Source organism: Carassius auratus, chromosome 6 (genome assembly GCF_003368295.1).
Source record: "Carassius auratus strain Wakin chromosome 6, ASM336829v1, whole genome shotgun sequence".
Taxonomy (NCBI): domain Eukaryota; kingdom Metazoa; phylum Chordata; class Actinopteri; order Cypriniformes; family Cyprinidae; genus Carassius; species Carassius auratus.
In genome coordinates, this window is record NC_039248.1 from 25,325,086 (window position 1) to 25,342,972 (window position 17,887).

Consider the following 17,887-nt stretch of genomic DNA (forward strand, 5'->3'; position numbering starts at 1 on the left):
ACATGTATTTGCACTACTCAAATTTTGTGCAGACTGCACATTATTCAAGCTATTACACTGTAAATTGTCTAACATTGTTACAAAGCACAGGAAACTATTTCTATAAAAATATAATAGAACTACTGATTATTTGCATAGAATACATTGTTTTACAATACTATTGTACACTCAACCAAACTGTATTTATTACCACTGTCTTACGTGGCTGCTGTTCATAATCTATATATAATCCTACATTGCATTCCTATTTATATTCTGTACATACTCTGCTTAATACTGTATATAGCAACTCCACTGTACATTCTGTAAATCATAGCTTCACTTACTCTGCACTTATATATATATATATATATATATATATATATATATATATATATATATATATATATATAACACTATATTCTTGCACTTCTGGTTAGATGCTAACTGCAATTCATTAGCTTTGTACTTGTACCCTGCATAACGAAAATAAAGTTGAATCTAATCTAATATGAGTTTTTGTTAACAGGAAAATGTAGCGATATTGCCAAATAATATCACAATTTAAATTCACTAATTTTTATTTGAATGTTTTAAAATTTAATTTATTCCTGTGATGCAAAGCTGAATTTTCAGCAGTTGTCAATCTTTCAGAAATCATTCTAATATGTCAATTTGTCACTACAGAGACATTTCTTATGTCAGTGCTATTTATTATTATCAGTTGTGCTGCTTAGTATTTTCTTCAAGGTTGTTGGATTCTTTAAACACGGTCAACAATACCTTCAGTAAAACCATTTTATAATTTTTAAGGCACTGAATTATATTGGAGCCCATTTGAAGTTCTCTAGAAGGTTCCATCAATCTGGGGAACCACAATGGTGGCTCATGTTCAGTTTTAAAGAACCGTAGCAAAAGGACTTTTGCAGAACTCATCCCAAAATATTGTGCATGGAGTCTCCAAAATAACAGATGAACGTCTTTCTTGACAAACAAAACTACAAAACATCATCTACCTTCCTTCGCTTCTTGCTGATCCTCAATCTCTGAACAAAAGCACAGCATCTAACTCATCTACTCAGCTCATGTGAAAAATGAAGCATTTCTGATTTCATACACTCTCCTTTTCTATCTAGTTCCAGTGCCTTTCTATACCATGCGACTAATTTTTAACTTGATTCAGGTGTGCACTGAAGCGGAAGTACTCATTTCCAATGATCCTTTAACATATGTCTTAAGAAATGTAGTGATGCAACATTTGAAGATTTCTATGGACGAAAATGCTCAAGACACATTTGTTTTTTTGCATGAAATCGCTTTATTTTTTAACAAATCAGAACCTGCATGCAGAAATCAATGATTCATTGACTTCAACATTAGATCAGTGATTTCATCTGGATGTGACCAAACGAAGCAGCAGATTTTTCTCTTTGTTATTTTACACCATGCTAGAAATGCACAGCTCATTCATGTTCCCCTCAACTAATCCAGAACATCCTTCTACAAAACATAAATAGATTCATCTTAAAAAAAGTCTAAAAGAAATAGAAACTCTTCCAAAAAAAAAAAAAAAAAAAAAAAAAAAACACATCTGTCAAAAAACTAACAGCCTTTGAATTTTCACACTACTGTATATAAAACAAAAAAAAAATTAAAATAAAATGATCACATGTACAACAGCTGAGAAGGGGGACAATCAGCCCCGACCTGTAGGCAGGCAATAAAATATGACAGTTAAATTAATACCAAAAAATAGAAAAGAAAAGGGAATTAAAGAACATCTACAAAAACACTGAAAAAAAGTTAGTAATAGCATTGGTCATTGTTCTCAAACATAACATTTCCATAAATGTTTCTGAATGATACAGATGCAAAGCATCTGCGTTTCACAAACAGGATTTACACCAAAAGCGAATAGTGAGATGAGATATAAGAACAATAAAAAAAATTATTTTGGCATTTAAATATTTGGTAAATAAAAGGCTGTCAAGAAATGGCTAAGTACCAAAGTTTAACTTTTATTCAAATGGCTATATACAGATCCCTGGATGTACAAAGTCTGTTTGCAGTGAAATGATTCTCAATCAACAACATCTGAACCTGTTAAAGTAGCTTAGCTGACAGTCAAGCAGCACTGTAGTGGATCGAGTTCCTCGTCGCACAAAACCACCACAACAATGACATACAGAAACAAGGAATGTACCATAACACCATGGTTGAAATGAGTATACATTCGTATAGCACACCGATTTCAGGTTTTATTCTCACAGAATTTAGTTTCGAACATATACTGCATGCCCTCAAATTGCTTCCACCTTGAATCTTTTACTAAGGAAAGAAAAGTTTTACAGCACACCGATTTAAAAACAAAAGACATCTGATAACGTAAGAGGCTACAGTAACCATCCCTTCTGTAACACCAATTGTGACATTGACTGTTTTTCATAACGGCTGCTTCAATGGTCAATCCAAAGACTTTTACCTTTGATTGGATCCACTGCACCTTTTAGTGTTTTATTTATAAAAAGAAAAAAAAGAAGAAAAAAAAGAAGAATGGACACAATGGGCCACATGGTTAAAGGCAGTAAGTGTGAGAGAACAAAAAGACAAGAACATCTTTTGAATCAAACGGGTTTGGCAAAAGACGCTATCCCCTCCGAGTCACTTTAAGATTTTAATACAAATGTCCAGTCAGAGTGAATTATTCGTGTGAGGTCCTTCAGTGGTTTTTGTGGTACGTGAGGTTGGCGGCGGCCTGTTGGGCCGAGGCACTGTGTGAGCTTATAGTTCAAAAGAGAGAGAGAAGGTATGTGAGGGTGAGGATGCTCATGCGTAGATTTCTGTGGTAGGAGCTTTCTTGTAGATGGGCGTCTTGCCCAGGTCGTAACTTCCTTCGTCTTTCTTCTTGATGCGGAGAACGAAGTGAACCAGCAGGACGATGAGGAGGATGGCAAACACCAGACCAACTGCTGCGCCCGCAATAATGGCTAGAAAACAGAAATAGAAAATGTGAGGGAGGCATAACCTTTTCACACAGTCTTAATGGACACCAGCAGCATGCCTGCATTTTCAAGATATACTTATGAATGTTTGAAAATGTCAGCTTTGTTATTGTATTTTCAGTAATTGAAATAAATTACAATTAACTGGCTGTAAAATTTAAAATTAGAAATGCTGCCTTGGCAGCTAACTGAAATTAGCTAAAGTACTGAAATTAAAAATATGAAAGACATTTTTTTTTTTTAAAGCCATGTAGATATAAAATAAAACCTAATAAAAATGACATGCACCTAACTATGAAAAGCTGTTTTCACCATGGGGTAATAAAAAAAAAGGAAAGAAAGAAAGGTATTTGCATTATTCTGTGGTGGAAACATAAGTCAGAATTGCGAGAAGTCTAAAAATACTAAAATAACACTGTATATCAAACTATCACTATTGCAAAGAAATCAAACAGTCTCCTCACCTGCAAGCACCTCTGTATTGTTGAAAAAGGAGTCTTCTCCAGCATGCGTCATGAGCACATTGCCGGGCTGGTCATCGTCTGGCATTGATCCTCCACGACGGCCAACCTCATTGAGTTTAACCAGAATATCGTTATTGACAGTTGGCCTCGGTGTAGATGGATGCTCATATTCAGGGATCTGATTGTTCAAGTTACTAGTCTGAGAAAGAGAAAATGGTCACAAGAAAGTCAATACAGAAGTTAAATCGATTGCATTTAAAAAAAAATCTGTTATATGAACAACATTTCAAATGATGTTTCATGAGTTATAGGCATGCATTTAAAAAAAAAAAAAAAAAAGATTTGGCAATTCAATTCGGATATGACCCATGAATTATTCATTTTAGACCAACGAGATCAATCGAGAGTCACTTTGACATTCATTAAAAACAATCTGCTCATAAGAGTCACAGATCAGATGACACTGGCTGCATTGAGTATTTGTTGTTGTATTAAACCAGTGGATAAAACGCAACAGAAAGATGTGCTGTCTGTTTAATTGCTGTAATAATATAAAATATAATTTCAATTTAATTAAATTCTTTAAAGAGCATTTGACTTTAAAATGATTCACTTGTAGTAGGCAAAAGCTTCATTAAGAATTCATTATTTTGTTTCCTAACAGGCATCTCAATAGTTGTTACTCAGTTTGTCATATCTACCTCGCTTTCTATGGTCGACTCTTCAAACCCAGAGCCAGAACCATCATCGCCATCCTCATCATCAGCTGGTATAAATTCAGCAAACTCAAAGTCTCCAGAAGACTCCAGATCCTCATGGGGCGACTCGTTTTTCAGAGGTACCCAGGTTTCGGTTTCTCGTACCTAAAAAGAGAAATAATTTACATGAGAAATTTACACTTGGCGCCATTTGTTCCAAGACAAATCACCAAAGAAAAATATGCAAAATCACTCCTTTGTAATGTAATCCAAAGCAAACATCAGAAATTGAAGGAAGTGTCACTATTAAATGACACAAGAATGACTTTAAGACCTGGTGTAAAACATCTCATATCACTTTAAAAGTTATACATGTTTCTTTTGTTCGGAGAGCAAACTTGATTTAATTAAAATTAAACAAAGCTGTTAATCGCTTGAGAAGAGCCATTTTGCCAATCACTCCCAATGATAACACTAACATGATTTATGTTTTGTCTGCTTTTCCTATTTGTTTCTTTCTCAAGACTCTTAGAGTCTAGACTGTTTTCACTGTTGCTATGGTTGCAGGACATCAAAACATTCTTTTAAAAAAAGTTCTAAATTCTATTCTGAATGGCACTCAACTGTGATTCACACTGTAGTATTGTATTATAATCAATACAGTCTTAACCTTAAAGCGAGTTGGAGAGGTAAGAGGCAAGTTAGTGCAGGTTTGGCACCATTGTCTAAAACGATGCAAGAATTCATCAGACAGGGGCTGAGGGTCTTTATCTGTCTCGCTCTCCTGCTCGCTGTCAAAAAACAGATTTAAATCAAACCTGACTCACTGAAAAGTTTCACATACCGGGAAGGCAAAAAACATTCATAAGGCACAGGTGCGCACTCATTGCGTAACCACCTTAGACAAATTTCAAACACACCTTACTGAGGATTTCAGTAAGGCAACAATGACTTCAAGTTTAAATCGCAAATACAACTTTTAAAAAACAAAATGTAATACTTAAAATGGCTCTACACACAAAAAGGAGTTTTTTTATTTTATTGTTTTAAATGGAGACCGGGGGGACCGCCTGACTCATTTTCCAGGAATACCAGGATCATGCAAACGTCACATGAAACTACAAGTCAGTTCTAGCCTGCTCTGTTGTTCAAAGATAATAAAAGAAAAATGGAGAGCGAGAAACAGCCAATGACAGAAACCACAAGAGGGTGTGGGGAGAGAGACCGACATACTTTATGGTTTTCAGCCTTACAGTGCTGTAAAACCCCACTCCAAAATCCCCCTACATTATGAAATACTGAGCTCTGAGGAGAAAAAAAAAAAAAAAAACCTGTCTAAGAAAGTACAGCGGATACCATCTGACTGTGAAGAGGCGTAAAGCAGTGGCTCAATTAAACCAATGCTTAAATTCTCATAAGCAACCATTAACTTCTCAGTAAATATATACAAGCCACTTGAAAGAGCTTATATAAAAAAAAAAAAAAAACAAACACAACCCAAACTTAAAGCTCTAGACTAAGACGGACCACTAAAGAAAGTCCCTCAATTTCTCAGTCGCAAATTATTTTTGGTTTTAATTTCTCAGCAATAACCAAAAAAACCCTCACCGGCATTTAAAAGAAACAAAATCAATAGCTACATAAAATAACTACATAATAAAGAAGTTTGTAAATGTTCATGCTGCTTTTGTCTACACAATGGATGGAGACAGGCGCTGTCAGATCCAAAAAGGACAAAACCAACAATTAAAGCAGTATGAAAACTGGTGCACACTTGAACTTGAGCTGAAATATAAATTATTATTCATATCATTGATTTTGCAAATCATATCTGGCATCAGTGACTAGTACAGTAATCAGTCATCCAGATTTGAAATGACATAAGGGTGAGTAAATGAGTAAGCTTTATTTTTGAGTGAACTATACCCTCAGGCAACCCTCATGACGGCTGTATAATAAAAAGATGACAAGTATGACTATGGCTCTTATCCTCAAAGTAAGCTGTGATGCCAAGGAGGGAGAAGCCTGTGTAAATGAACCAGCTTAGTAAACCAGGCCCAAGTCAAGACTAGCAAAGCTAGGAGCAAATCCAACCATCTGCTGAAAAGTGGTCTGGCATCTGTTCCAGTGAGTCACAATGGGAGAAGCTAAGAGAAGATAACTCAATCTGTGACTCATCCATTACTGTGAAAAACGGTCCATGGTGATCAGGCGATTATTCACTGTTTGAGTTTAAAGGCCAATATTTAAATAACCATGACTGTTTGCAACTTAGTTTTACCAAGCAACTTATGGGTGTGAAAAGTCACAGAAAGTCAGAGCATTTCACAGAATGTCTCCTCAAAATGCCTAGATTCAGTCTGGGACTCACTGGTGAACCATTAAAGCTACACTACATTATCTGCTGTTGTGTTCTGAAGATTCTACTTGTTGTCCTTTCAGGTCACAACCAATTACAGCCTCAGTCATCAAGACAAATGGTGTCTGTCGCACCCACCAATCGGATTTACCAGTGTATTGTGTCATATGATCTCCTCTTGAGATACACTCCTCACCCAGGACAGAGTGAATGTCCTACTTTTCACATAAACACACTTGCATGTCAGGAGAACTCCACTTGCACCAGGGCAGAAAGACTCACCTGCCTGTTAAACAATACGTCATTGTTCAATCACACGCCAAATTCTCACCCCGACACCTGTTCAAAGTCCTGAAACATTTAGTAGGAAACAGGATTGGACTCTTCCTTCGAAATCTTTAACTTAATCAAACAAAAGGACTATTCAGCCTCATTGTCATCAGCCTCTATTCTCTCGCACAGGAAGTGCGATCACACTTTCCTTCTATCTGTTGGTGGCTTTCATTAATGAAGCTTCTCGCCATTAAGTCAAAGACTGTTTAATACACAATGAGCCATTCTGAATAGCCCAAACAATCAGTATTGTGTAATCTAGACATGAGGAGTTCAAGCTTTCTGAAAACAGACCTTCCCTGGCTGGCTAAAACCTGAAGTTAACAAAGACTTGGATTGCATTCTGGGGTCAAAAATGAGCCAAATACATGCTTGATGGTTTTCAAGAGATTCACCAGTTAACTATATTACACATCTCTAAAGAATAGCACCCATATCACACTATTACACCTATGTGGATTCAACAGGAAACAATCACGTTCAAACCTATTTAATATATCCTATGCCTAATTACACTTTAATTACTTTTTATAGCAGAAATGAGATTAATACTTACACACTGCCAAAAAAAGATAAGAAATTTGTGATCATTCAGATAACAAAATTTTGAATGACCATTATTGCATTAATAATGTTTTTATTTACAGAGCACATTTAACAACATAATTATGCTTAAGTGCTTAACAATCAGAAATATAGTCAATTATCAAATATATTATGAAAGTAAAAATCTAATAAAAATCTAATGAGTCTCAAGACTAGCTTTAAAACCATCCAATAATTGGTTAGGTCCTGAATTATTATTAATACTATACATGAAAGGAGCTATAAAAGAGCATTCTGAACAATTACAAGACATAGGAAAACAACTTGAAAGGTAATCCAGGATATACAGCAAGTTAGCAGTAAATGTGTTATTAGATGTGAAAGACCACCATGTGTTTGTAGGAACATCAATGGAGTGGTTAGACTCCAGGATTTCTTCAACTCAAGTCTAGAGAGCTGAGAAACAAGACGGGTGTTTATTTGAAGAATGGGTATTTTCAGGAGTACAAACATTTACACGCCAAGAAAGACAAAAGGATGGAATTGCCATTGCTTAGGGGGAGGGTGTAGTCCACAAAGAGACTTTACTAAAGACTGGGTAGTAAAGCCAGTTCAGATGAGCACATATCACAAACCTAATTGCTAATATGTTATGAGAAAACTATCAATTAGTACTCAAGCACAAATAGAAGCATTAAAGTGCTATCATCCACACCAATAAGCAGAAAAAAAGAAAGGGGTCAAATAAAAAAAAAAAAGAGGAACCATCATTATGAAGGACAGCTGGTGGATGATTATTAGCATTTCCAACTAAAGCCTGACTAGCATATGGTTAATGGCTCCACAAGCAACAGAACTGGAACGGTGACGGATGTGGTCTGCTTAGTGACTCTGGAACACACAGGATTCCCTTTACATGGCCTCAAGATATTCCTTTGGACTTGCAAAACAAGAGCAGCCAGCATAAGGCACTGCACTTATTTTCATTACACAACTGCGTTCACAGGCAGAGTTGCTGTAATAACTTAAATTCTTCTTTCATCCAAGCAGCAAATAAAACTCTCGCTCAGTGCCAACACTCCAGCCCGCAAAAGCAATTTAATAGGCCAGTGGACAGCAATGCAGAAATCATTATTACATCCTGGCGAAAGTATTTATCATGTCCACTGCCTTTCAACAGCCATTCAGTTGAGCTTTGCACCCTAATAACAACTGAACAAATAAAAGCAAACCTATTCATATGCAAATCTCCTCATGCCTAATTCATAACACAATCATTATCAAGACAACTAGCATGGCCATTTCACCTAAAAAAATAAAAATAACAATTCATGTTATCTTTTAAGATAATGATTAAGCTATTAATGTGACAAGATACTTTGTGATAAATCTAAAATAATTTTCCCCCAATGTTAAATGAAAGATTATCACAGTATGCGTTATAAGAAAATGTAAACACACTCACGTTTAATTCAGTGTGTTATTTGCCATTTATTTGTAATTCTTTGTGATATTTAATAGCAATTCCTGAAAGAATAGGGTTTCTATACCAACATTAATAGCGAGAAAGACACAAACTGAGAAAACAAACAAAAAAAAGTGTCACATAGTTATATATAGGATACTAATCCCGAGAGAGGGGAAAAAAAAACAAAAAACTTTTTTTTTCTCCAACATTCTTTCTAACTAGAGCTTACATTTTATATCAGCTTAGGTGGTGGAAGCTACACTGAAATATTCAAATATAACCAACCCCAATGCCAAATCGAGAATAACCACTCATACTTTGCCTATTACTGATGTTTAAAGTGTCCATGTCATGTTGAGTTTAAGCCACACAAACTTGTCCAGTGGCTAAAGAGGAGAGACCTGGATGAAAGAGGTGGACCATTTAAATCTGCCGAACTGTGTGAAATCCTGAAAGAAGGGCTGGTCAAGGTCAGGAGGGGTCACATTCCTCAGGAAAATGCTAAAGAATGGATAGGGAGGGGGATGAAAGGAACACAGACACTTCTGCATGATTTTGAGGAATGCTGCGGCCTTCTCTGCTTCGAAGGACATGGCCCTTGGTGTGTGTGAGCTTGTTCTCACATTCCCACCCGAGATTATATCACACCATCCGATGTACTACTAACAGCACAGCTGGTTTACTGTTCTATTACATGTAGATTACACAATATTACACACTATAACAATGGACAGACAAGGTCAAGATGCAATACAAAAGCTGCATCTGTAGGTGTTTAATTGTAGATAAAGATCGGTGGCAACACCTTTCCAAAGGTCTGTGAGAGATTGGGCCCAAAAAAATTTGCATTTTAACTTGTGTGAGTGTGGCTGACTGACCCAGCAAACACACTGGGTGGCATTTGTCTTCTATTTCAGCTCCAAAGACATCTGCAGCAAGCTATTCTTTTGAGTTATGAAAGAACTGGTCAACACAAAGCTGTGGCATCCCATTCACAGGTGCTCCAGTGGGTGATTCCATAATGAACAGATGGAAAATTAAGCATCATGGACTGAATCCAGCCTAATCAAATAGTTCCCTAAGGGCAAAAACTGTCACATGAAAGCTAATGCTACTCTTGTGAGGTTAGTTACCAAACAAACACGCGCAAGACTAGTTTGGTGCCAAAAGCCATAAAACTACTCTCTTAAATGCATTTCTTACATCCCAACATAAATATACACGCGGACAAATTGAATATCACAAAACCACAACTAATTGTTCCTTGTCTAATCTTACATTTGAGGTTTATTTGAAGTGCGTGCCCATTGGAAAATTCGACCAAAGAACGAGAAGACTTGACTACACGCCTGCCAATTAAACTAAAGCTGAATTATTAATCTAAAGTGTTAGATTTGTTGAACATATAAATTAGAAGCCTTTGTTGTTTCAACAGGTCTGTTGTCAGGGAGATAATGTTTTAGCTAGCACGAGAGTAACGTTAATACCTTTTTACGTCGTTTGTAATTAACGAAAACAATTTTACTCGATTATACCCTTAGAATCATAACTGAATGTAATATTAAAGTTAAAATTCACAAGATGCTCACCGATTCAGCGAAAACAGCAGCAGCCCCAGACAAAACCACCAGCATGAGGTAAACTTTCAACATCTTCTCTTCAAAATATAGCTCCGATGCCTAAAGTTGTTATCAGTTTCCGAAGTGAATCACTTCTATAAATCGAAATAAACCGGTCCTGGTTTTGTAAGTCCCTTTTTATGTCGATTCAATGAGATTTATATCGCGTATTTCTTACTCCTATCCTCTGTGTTTGTACGCAGTATTTCTGTGAAACGTTAATGAGTGATCCAGTTTAGTTTTATTTAGAGACCGACATAACCCCGCCCTCTTCGTGTGCAGCCAATCAACACACAGACAAAAGCAGTGACGTGATTTTCGGAAACTCCGGTTTACAACAAAATACATAAGAAAAAAAATACACACACAATACATTAGAATCCATCATGACGACGAAGCATGTTGTAAACAAAAAAAAATACGTTTTTTGACTATATAAAATAATTGTTTTAAGATTAATATCTTAATAAATACAAAGTCCTCCGTTTTCTGACAATTACATGTGGTTGACGAACTTAATATCCATCCTTAAATTATGAAATTATGGAATAATTAATGTTTGAGGAAGTTTTAGGAAGGATAATTAGGAAAGCGAAACGCTCGTGGAAAGTTCAATGACGTAAACTTCCAGGTTTTTTTCATAGTAGGCTACTTTTTGATTGTTCTTCCCTTTTCCCTTAAGCGTTTTGCAAAAACCGAAAACCACAATGATATTTAGATGCCATTGCTGATAAAAAGAGTTTTTTTTCTGTTCTTCTTTTTTTCTTCTTCTCTAGGCTACTGACAACATTTCTTGAACTAGACCAGATGGCTTGCAGGCCTTAGTTGGTTTAAGCTGGTTGATGGTCTCCCAGTCTGTTGTTCAGATTTAGCTGGCTAGGCTTAGACTACTTATACAGTTACATTCAGGTTTAGGTGGTGTTGCATCATAGAATTAACGGTTGTCATTTACACTAAAAGGCGTCAGTTTGGTCACAGTAACTGGAAAATGATGGAATAACTCGCTCTTTCTATTCAAGCATGACTTTGAACTTGAAACCACTTTTGCAAGTCCCAACATGATACTGTCATTGAATATTCCCTACTCCCAAGTCCACTTTATTACAGTAGCCTAAGTCATTTCTTGGTACCGTATAATCACTGAAATCATCAATTGTTTGTAAAGTCATTAGAAATATACTCTTAGAGCAGGCACTTTTTTTAATTAGGTCAATTTTTGTAATGTGTAACTATTTATGATTAGAATGCAATGCAAATCATCCAGTACAAGTCAATAGTTAATCAAGACTGTCATGCTAATAAATGTCTCTAATATATGTAAATGGTTGTTGTATAGGACTTAAGGTTCAGAAATGCTGCAAATACTTCTTAAATGCCTAATTTACCTGGCAACGAACTTGATTCAGATTCAAATTGACTTGTTAGAAGTGGATAGGTGAATGTGATGGTATAACAACAGTTTAGCTGACATAATACCCTAACCCTAATCCTAACCCTAAAACTCATACAGCCATTATTATTGATACAATGTTAACAATAATTACATACATTCATGCACTTCTACAGCATTTGTCTTTATATATTTAAAAACAACAAATGTCCAATTATCTTCTTATGTCCTTGTTGTCCATTGAGGAATCTTACAGTATTTCTTGCTTGATTACATTATGTGTTCTTCACATCTGCTCATACAGCAAAGTTTAAACATCAACTTCAGATTGCTTGTAAAATTGTGGAAAGTTCTTCTACGCTCAAACCAAGTTGTAAAAAGTACCAGCTGCGTCACTGACCTGCTGCTCATGAGGTCTCAGACTGTCCTATATTATGAAGTGCAAGAAGAATCTGGCCTGACTTCAGCCTTGATTTGTTTAGTCTGGGACTAGAGTACATTTTAGACAACGTGAAGGAAGCGTCCTGAAAAATGCAAAAGATTAACATGTTTCTTAAAGATGGTATTTGCCTTAAGATTGATAGTGCAGAGTTAAATACATCTGTGAATGCATACAACGTGAGAAATGCGGACATAAGCAAATAGCTTGTAGAATCTTCATTCTTAGTTATTTTGTAACTCACTTTCAATTTAGTGTAATTTATTATTTAAGCAGAACAGACAAGTGCGCTCCATATTCTTCAATATTTACAATTCCACCTATAAGCTTGTATTTAAATGTAACATTTCAGAGCTCATGGGTTGTCAGTGTTGCTATTATGCCGTCATTGATAATCAGTTCTCTAGCGGCTGCTGATCCAAGAGCAACAATGGAAAAGTTTAGGCAGAGACAGCAAACACTGCAGCTCGGGTCAGCTCGTTCAAGCAGTTGTGGCAATCAAATCCACATGGTGTACATTAGAGAGAAGCGCCTGGCTCAGTGCTGCTGTACGCTGGCCTTCTCCACATCCCCGCCTCGACTTTCACTCAGTCATAGTCCGTCTTCTTTCTCCACGTAAAAAGCAAATTCCTCCCAACCTCTGACATAGTCTGACACACATTCCAATTCAAGTACAACAATGGAGGCCTTTGTGTTGCTCTGCTGTGTGTGTGTGCGTGTGTTTGCTTTTCATTTTTTTATTACACTCTAGATGGGCTGGAAGGTTTAATCATTTTTTGAAGCCATATTGCTGGTACGTGTGTGATCTCACACCTCCAGAACACAAAACACACACAATTGCAAACTTTATGACTCTTTATGGTGGGAAAAAAAGAGTTCTGTGTGGACCCTTTGCTCTTTTGTGTTACCTGTACCTTTCTTTCTTTCTTTGATGGGAAACTAAGAAAAAATTACTATTTTATTACATGATTGCTTATATATATGTAAAGTGCCATCTGAAATTTTCATTTAAAATTAGGATTTTTATCAGGCTCCTATACTTATGTTCAGTTATTTCACTTTAATAGCCTAGAAAAGGACCTGCACATTGCCATTGAAATAAAATGACTCAACCTAAGCATAGGAGCTTGATAAAAATCCTAATTTTAGATGAAAATTGCAGATGGCACTTAGAGGCTTTTGCATCTGAACTCTTCATATATATATATACATATATGTAAAATGCAGAACGTGTGCTTTATAAGTGTTAATAAACAGCCAATAAGTTATTGAAAGGCATGCTAATAAGTAGTGAGAATTGGTTCCTTGAAAGTGCTACCAATATTTGAGATAATTTGGACACTTTTTAAAACTACATTTTCCAGTTTTAGTTACTTGAGGCACATTTCTGATATGTCTGGTTTGCAATAAGAGCAGGTGTGTGTGGGTGTGACGTTCTTTGAGGGAAGTTACTATAAAGTATTCAGGACATTTTAAAAGTGTTTAGCACACACAATCCCATCTAATCTCTTTCTCCTGAGGGGTGTTAGACGTGAGGTGATGTTTGTGCTTGTTGCTTTTGTAAACTACTTATTATGAAGTAAATAAGCTCATCACAAACACATGCCACAGAGTTGAACAATAAAGCTTGCAATCCCTTTGAGCGGCCTACATAGATTAAGTTAACGCTGTTAGCAGAGGCATTTTTGTCCATTTTTGTTTGTTTATTTTTCTTTATCTTCTTTCATCAGTTTACAAGAGGTGCAGCCCACATTCCTCTATCATCATCAACATCATTAACATATTAATTGGTCTAGATGTTAATTGTTATCTGTTTTGAACAGATATAAAAAGCAATCTGTAACATATTTGATAAGATTACTCAAGTTTAGTAACTTACTCTAAATACTTAGGAATACTGAAGGATTTAATGTACCAAATTAATCAATTTAATTTTACATAACTGTATTTAAGACTAATAAATATAATATTACTGCTATAAAAGAATAGTTACTGCTCCCCAAATTTTAGTATATCGTAAAATTTTAGTATATGGTAAAAAAACATCATCCATACATTTTTGTTAGATTTTTCTAACCTTAATAAATTTGTTGATTATAATAATCAATAAATCTACTCTTTAATATCAATAAATTATGCATAATTACATGCAAGTAAACCTAAACCTCACCCTAATCTTAAACCTTACTATATAGTTAATTAATATTACTCAGTACTTAAATATATAATTTCACTGTTAAAAGGACACCTTAAAATAAAGTGTAACCGAAAGAAGAAATGATGAAAATAGACATGTTGTTTGAGATTGTGAGATCAGTGTTGGCAGCCCTGGTTTTTAAAGATCGGGAACAATTTACCTCAAGATGCTTGCTCAGATCAAATGTTGTCAATAATTTCATTTAATATAATTTTTTTTAAATAAAATAATATGTTAATATTATAAATAATATATAAATTGTATCAAAATAAAAAAAAAAGTGGGGAAGTTGTGGCCTAGTGGTTAGAAAGTTTGTTTCCTGACCTAGGGTTGTGGGTTTAAGTCTTGGGCTGGCAATAGCAGGCACCAAACCCCCAACTGCTCCCCGGTCACCGCAGCATAAATGGCTGCCCACTGCTCTGTTTGTGTGCACTTTGGATGGGTTATATGCAGAGCATGAATTCTAAATATGGGTCACCATACTTGGCTGAATGTCACATCACTTTCATATTTAAATTTTTTTTTATTTTGGGCCAAAATACTGTAATAAAGTCTAGTAGAATATTGTCAAAAATATCAAGTTTTCCTGTTCTGTGGAAGTATATATTTTTTCATATTCACTTTTCATCTGTGAATATGACCAAGCATTTTGCGTTTCCTTTTCAGTGAAATTCTCTTCTTTGGAAATACACACAAACAAACACGCCCACTTCTTTTACTATGGTATGACGGAAGCCCCACCCATTTTCCATTTGAACTTTGGACTGGATCCTCCTGCTTAACCAGCTCTCTCACTCCATGTGTATTTTCTCTCTCTCAAATCAATTTTCATGTTGTTGTTTTTTTTTTTTTACACTTTCCCTTTTCATATCTCACTCTTTCGCCTTACAGAAAAAGAGATAAAGGCTGTAGAAGGCCACTCTGTTGACTGCCATAAAAACAGGGCACACTAGAGCTATGCTTCTCCCCCTCCACCCACAACTGCCTACCACACTGCCGAACCATATATAGAAGAGTACACGCTAGTTCCCTTTCCCAGCACACGCTAAAAGCCAGGAAGACGTCACCACTTCCTGTGCATATGCAAGAAAATGGAATTTAAGAGGAAGCCCATAGGGCATTAAACAGTGGACAATGTGTGTGTGTGTGTGTGTGTTTGTGTTGGAGTGTGGATACGAGAAACACCATGTGGTAACCGAGTAAAGCTGTGATAAGGGAATTGTGTGGAATGGCTGGAATTTCCTGCTAGAAACGTCACATGTGCTGCAGTGTTCAGCCACAGTTTACGTGCGCAGCCCGAGAACTCCATGATGAGACAATATTTAACTAAATATGATGAGTCATAAAATATCACTGATGATACAAGGTCTGCCGTATCTTGTAGTGTAATTCCTTTAAGAGTTGTATTCTATATGCAGAAAGCTGGGTACATTGTCGTGTCTTTTAAAATTATTTATTAATTTATTAAATTATTAATATTGAGTATGATGAGCCATACAGATTTTTACTTTAAAATGTACAATTAAAGACTTATTAGCAGTGCATGCACTTTTAAAAACCACTAAGCCTAAAAATGTAACTTGTATAATACTGTCCAAACATCATTTTTCAAAATAAATTAATATTTTATTCAGCAAAGATGAATTTAGTTGATCAAATGTTAAAATAAAGACATTCGCAAACGATTTCTATTTGAAATAATTGCTGTTCTTCTGAACGTTTTATATATCAAAGAATAAACATTTATGATGGTTTCTGCTAAAATGTGAAGCCGTAAATCTGTTTTTTTTTTGAGCAAAAAATCTACATATATGAATGATTTCTGAAAGATCATGTGACACCGAAGACTGACAAAACCATTAATTTAAATTGTAATAATATTTGTGAACCTGGACAACAAAACCAGTCATAAGGATACATTTCTCGAAAGTGATTTCTCGGTCACATTTCACAATATTACTGATTTTCTTGTATTTTTGATTAAATACATGCAGCCTTGGTGAGCAGAAGAGATGGCTTCCAAAGGCATCTAAAAAAATCTTACAGACAGCGTAACTTGTACTGCTTCATTTGTACATATTTGAATTATACATTGGTGGCCAAAATGATTAGAACACTTTCAGCAGCTAAAAATGGTTTTAAGTCAGTTATTTCTATAATTTGCTGTAGTGTGTCAGTATAGGAAATATCAGATTACATTTCCAAACATTCATTTTGCCATTAACTGTGATAATCCAGTAAGATTTGTGTTTGCACAACAGTCAGTGCTCCACACATCATCAGTCTGTCTGGAATGACATGAAGAAACAGAACAAATTGAGACAGACTAAATTCAGAAGATCTGTGGCAAGGTCTCCAAGACACTTCAAGAAACCTGTAAAGCTCCCTGAAAAACGAGCTGCTTTAAACTAAAGATGTTCACACCAAGTGTTGATTTCATTTAATTAATAGAAGATAATTGATAAATAAAATCTATTTATAACATTATTTTTGAACGTATCCTCATTTTACAGCATTTTTACACAATTGCCTTAAACGTTTTACAGTACTGTAACTTTGCAGGTAAACTGATATTTCCTACTGACACACTACAGCAAAATTTAGAAATAACTGACTTAAAAATATATTTAGCTGCTGAAAATACTAGTGTTGTAATCATTTTGGCCACCACTGTAGATCAACTCAAATTGTGCAGCTTTTCTAAATTACAAGAGCTGCTAAAACAGGATGTTAAAACCCTTTGATTTACAATCGAAAGAGGAAGGAACCAAAGTAATTGAGAACAAAATATCAAAATTTGCATGGGCAAGAATGCATTCACCTAGAAACTGAATGTCCTGACAGCTGCCCAAGCAACCACACAGCACCTGTGAACGCCACTCAGTTTTTATTTAGAATAGATATAAAAATCTAGTTCTGAAATGACTTAAGAATCAAAAACAATAAATGGCTCATGAAACATCTGAAGTGTATGTGTGCATGTATGTGTGTCAGGGTGGGGAGTTTGGATGAATAGAGTTTTTTTTTCGACATACTACTCCACATTTCACTGGAGAATTATCTGCAACTGCCTTTGTTAGACAAAAGCTCTGACATGGATCACTTTACCGTTTCAGAGTGTTTATATGCCCAGGAGACAATATAGACACTTAACACGTCTCTCTGCTGTTTCACCTGCCCGCTGTGTTTCTGCTCTCGGCCAGGTGTGACATTTCACTGTACAATGAGCTTCTCTCTTTTACAAGCCACATGATTCTAATGAGGACACAATATCATTCCCTGTCTGCTTGCCATTATTAAAATGAATCTGGGTTTTTTGACAAAAGGTCACAATGTGTAACCGAGTCGGTTCCTGTTCTGCTTTTTGCTGGTGAGCAGACGACAGGTGCACTC

General features: G+C 35.7%; 1 protein-coding gene across 1 annotated transcript; it reads right to left on the bottom strand.

The window, feature by feature from the left end:
- Positions 1-1,610: 1,610 nt before the first annotated feature.
- Positions 1,611-10,695, bottom strand: LOC113103578 (syndecan-4-like). The gene is made up of 4 exons (XM_026265990.1): positions 10,439-10,695; positions 4,147-4,308; positions 3,446-3,644; positions 1,611-2,966 (listed from the first exon to the last, which is right to left on the bottom strand). The coding sequence occupies exons 1-4, from the start codon at positions 10,499-10,501 to the stop codon at positions 2,806-2,808; spliced, it is 585 nt and encodes a 194-aa protein (XP_026121775.1). The 5' UTR covers positions 10,502-10,695; the 3' UTR covers positions 1,611-2,805.
- Between the last annotated feature and the right edge of the window lie 7,192 nt (positions 10,696-17,887).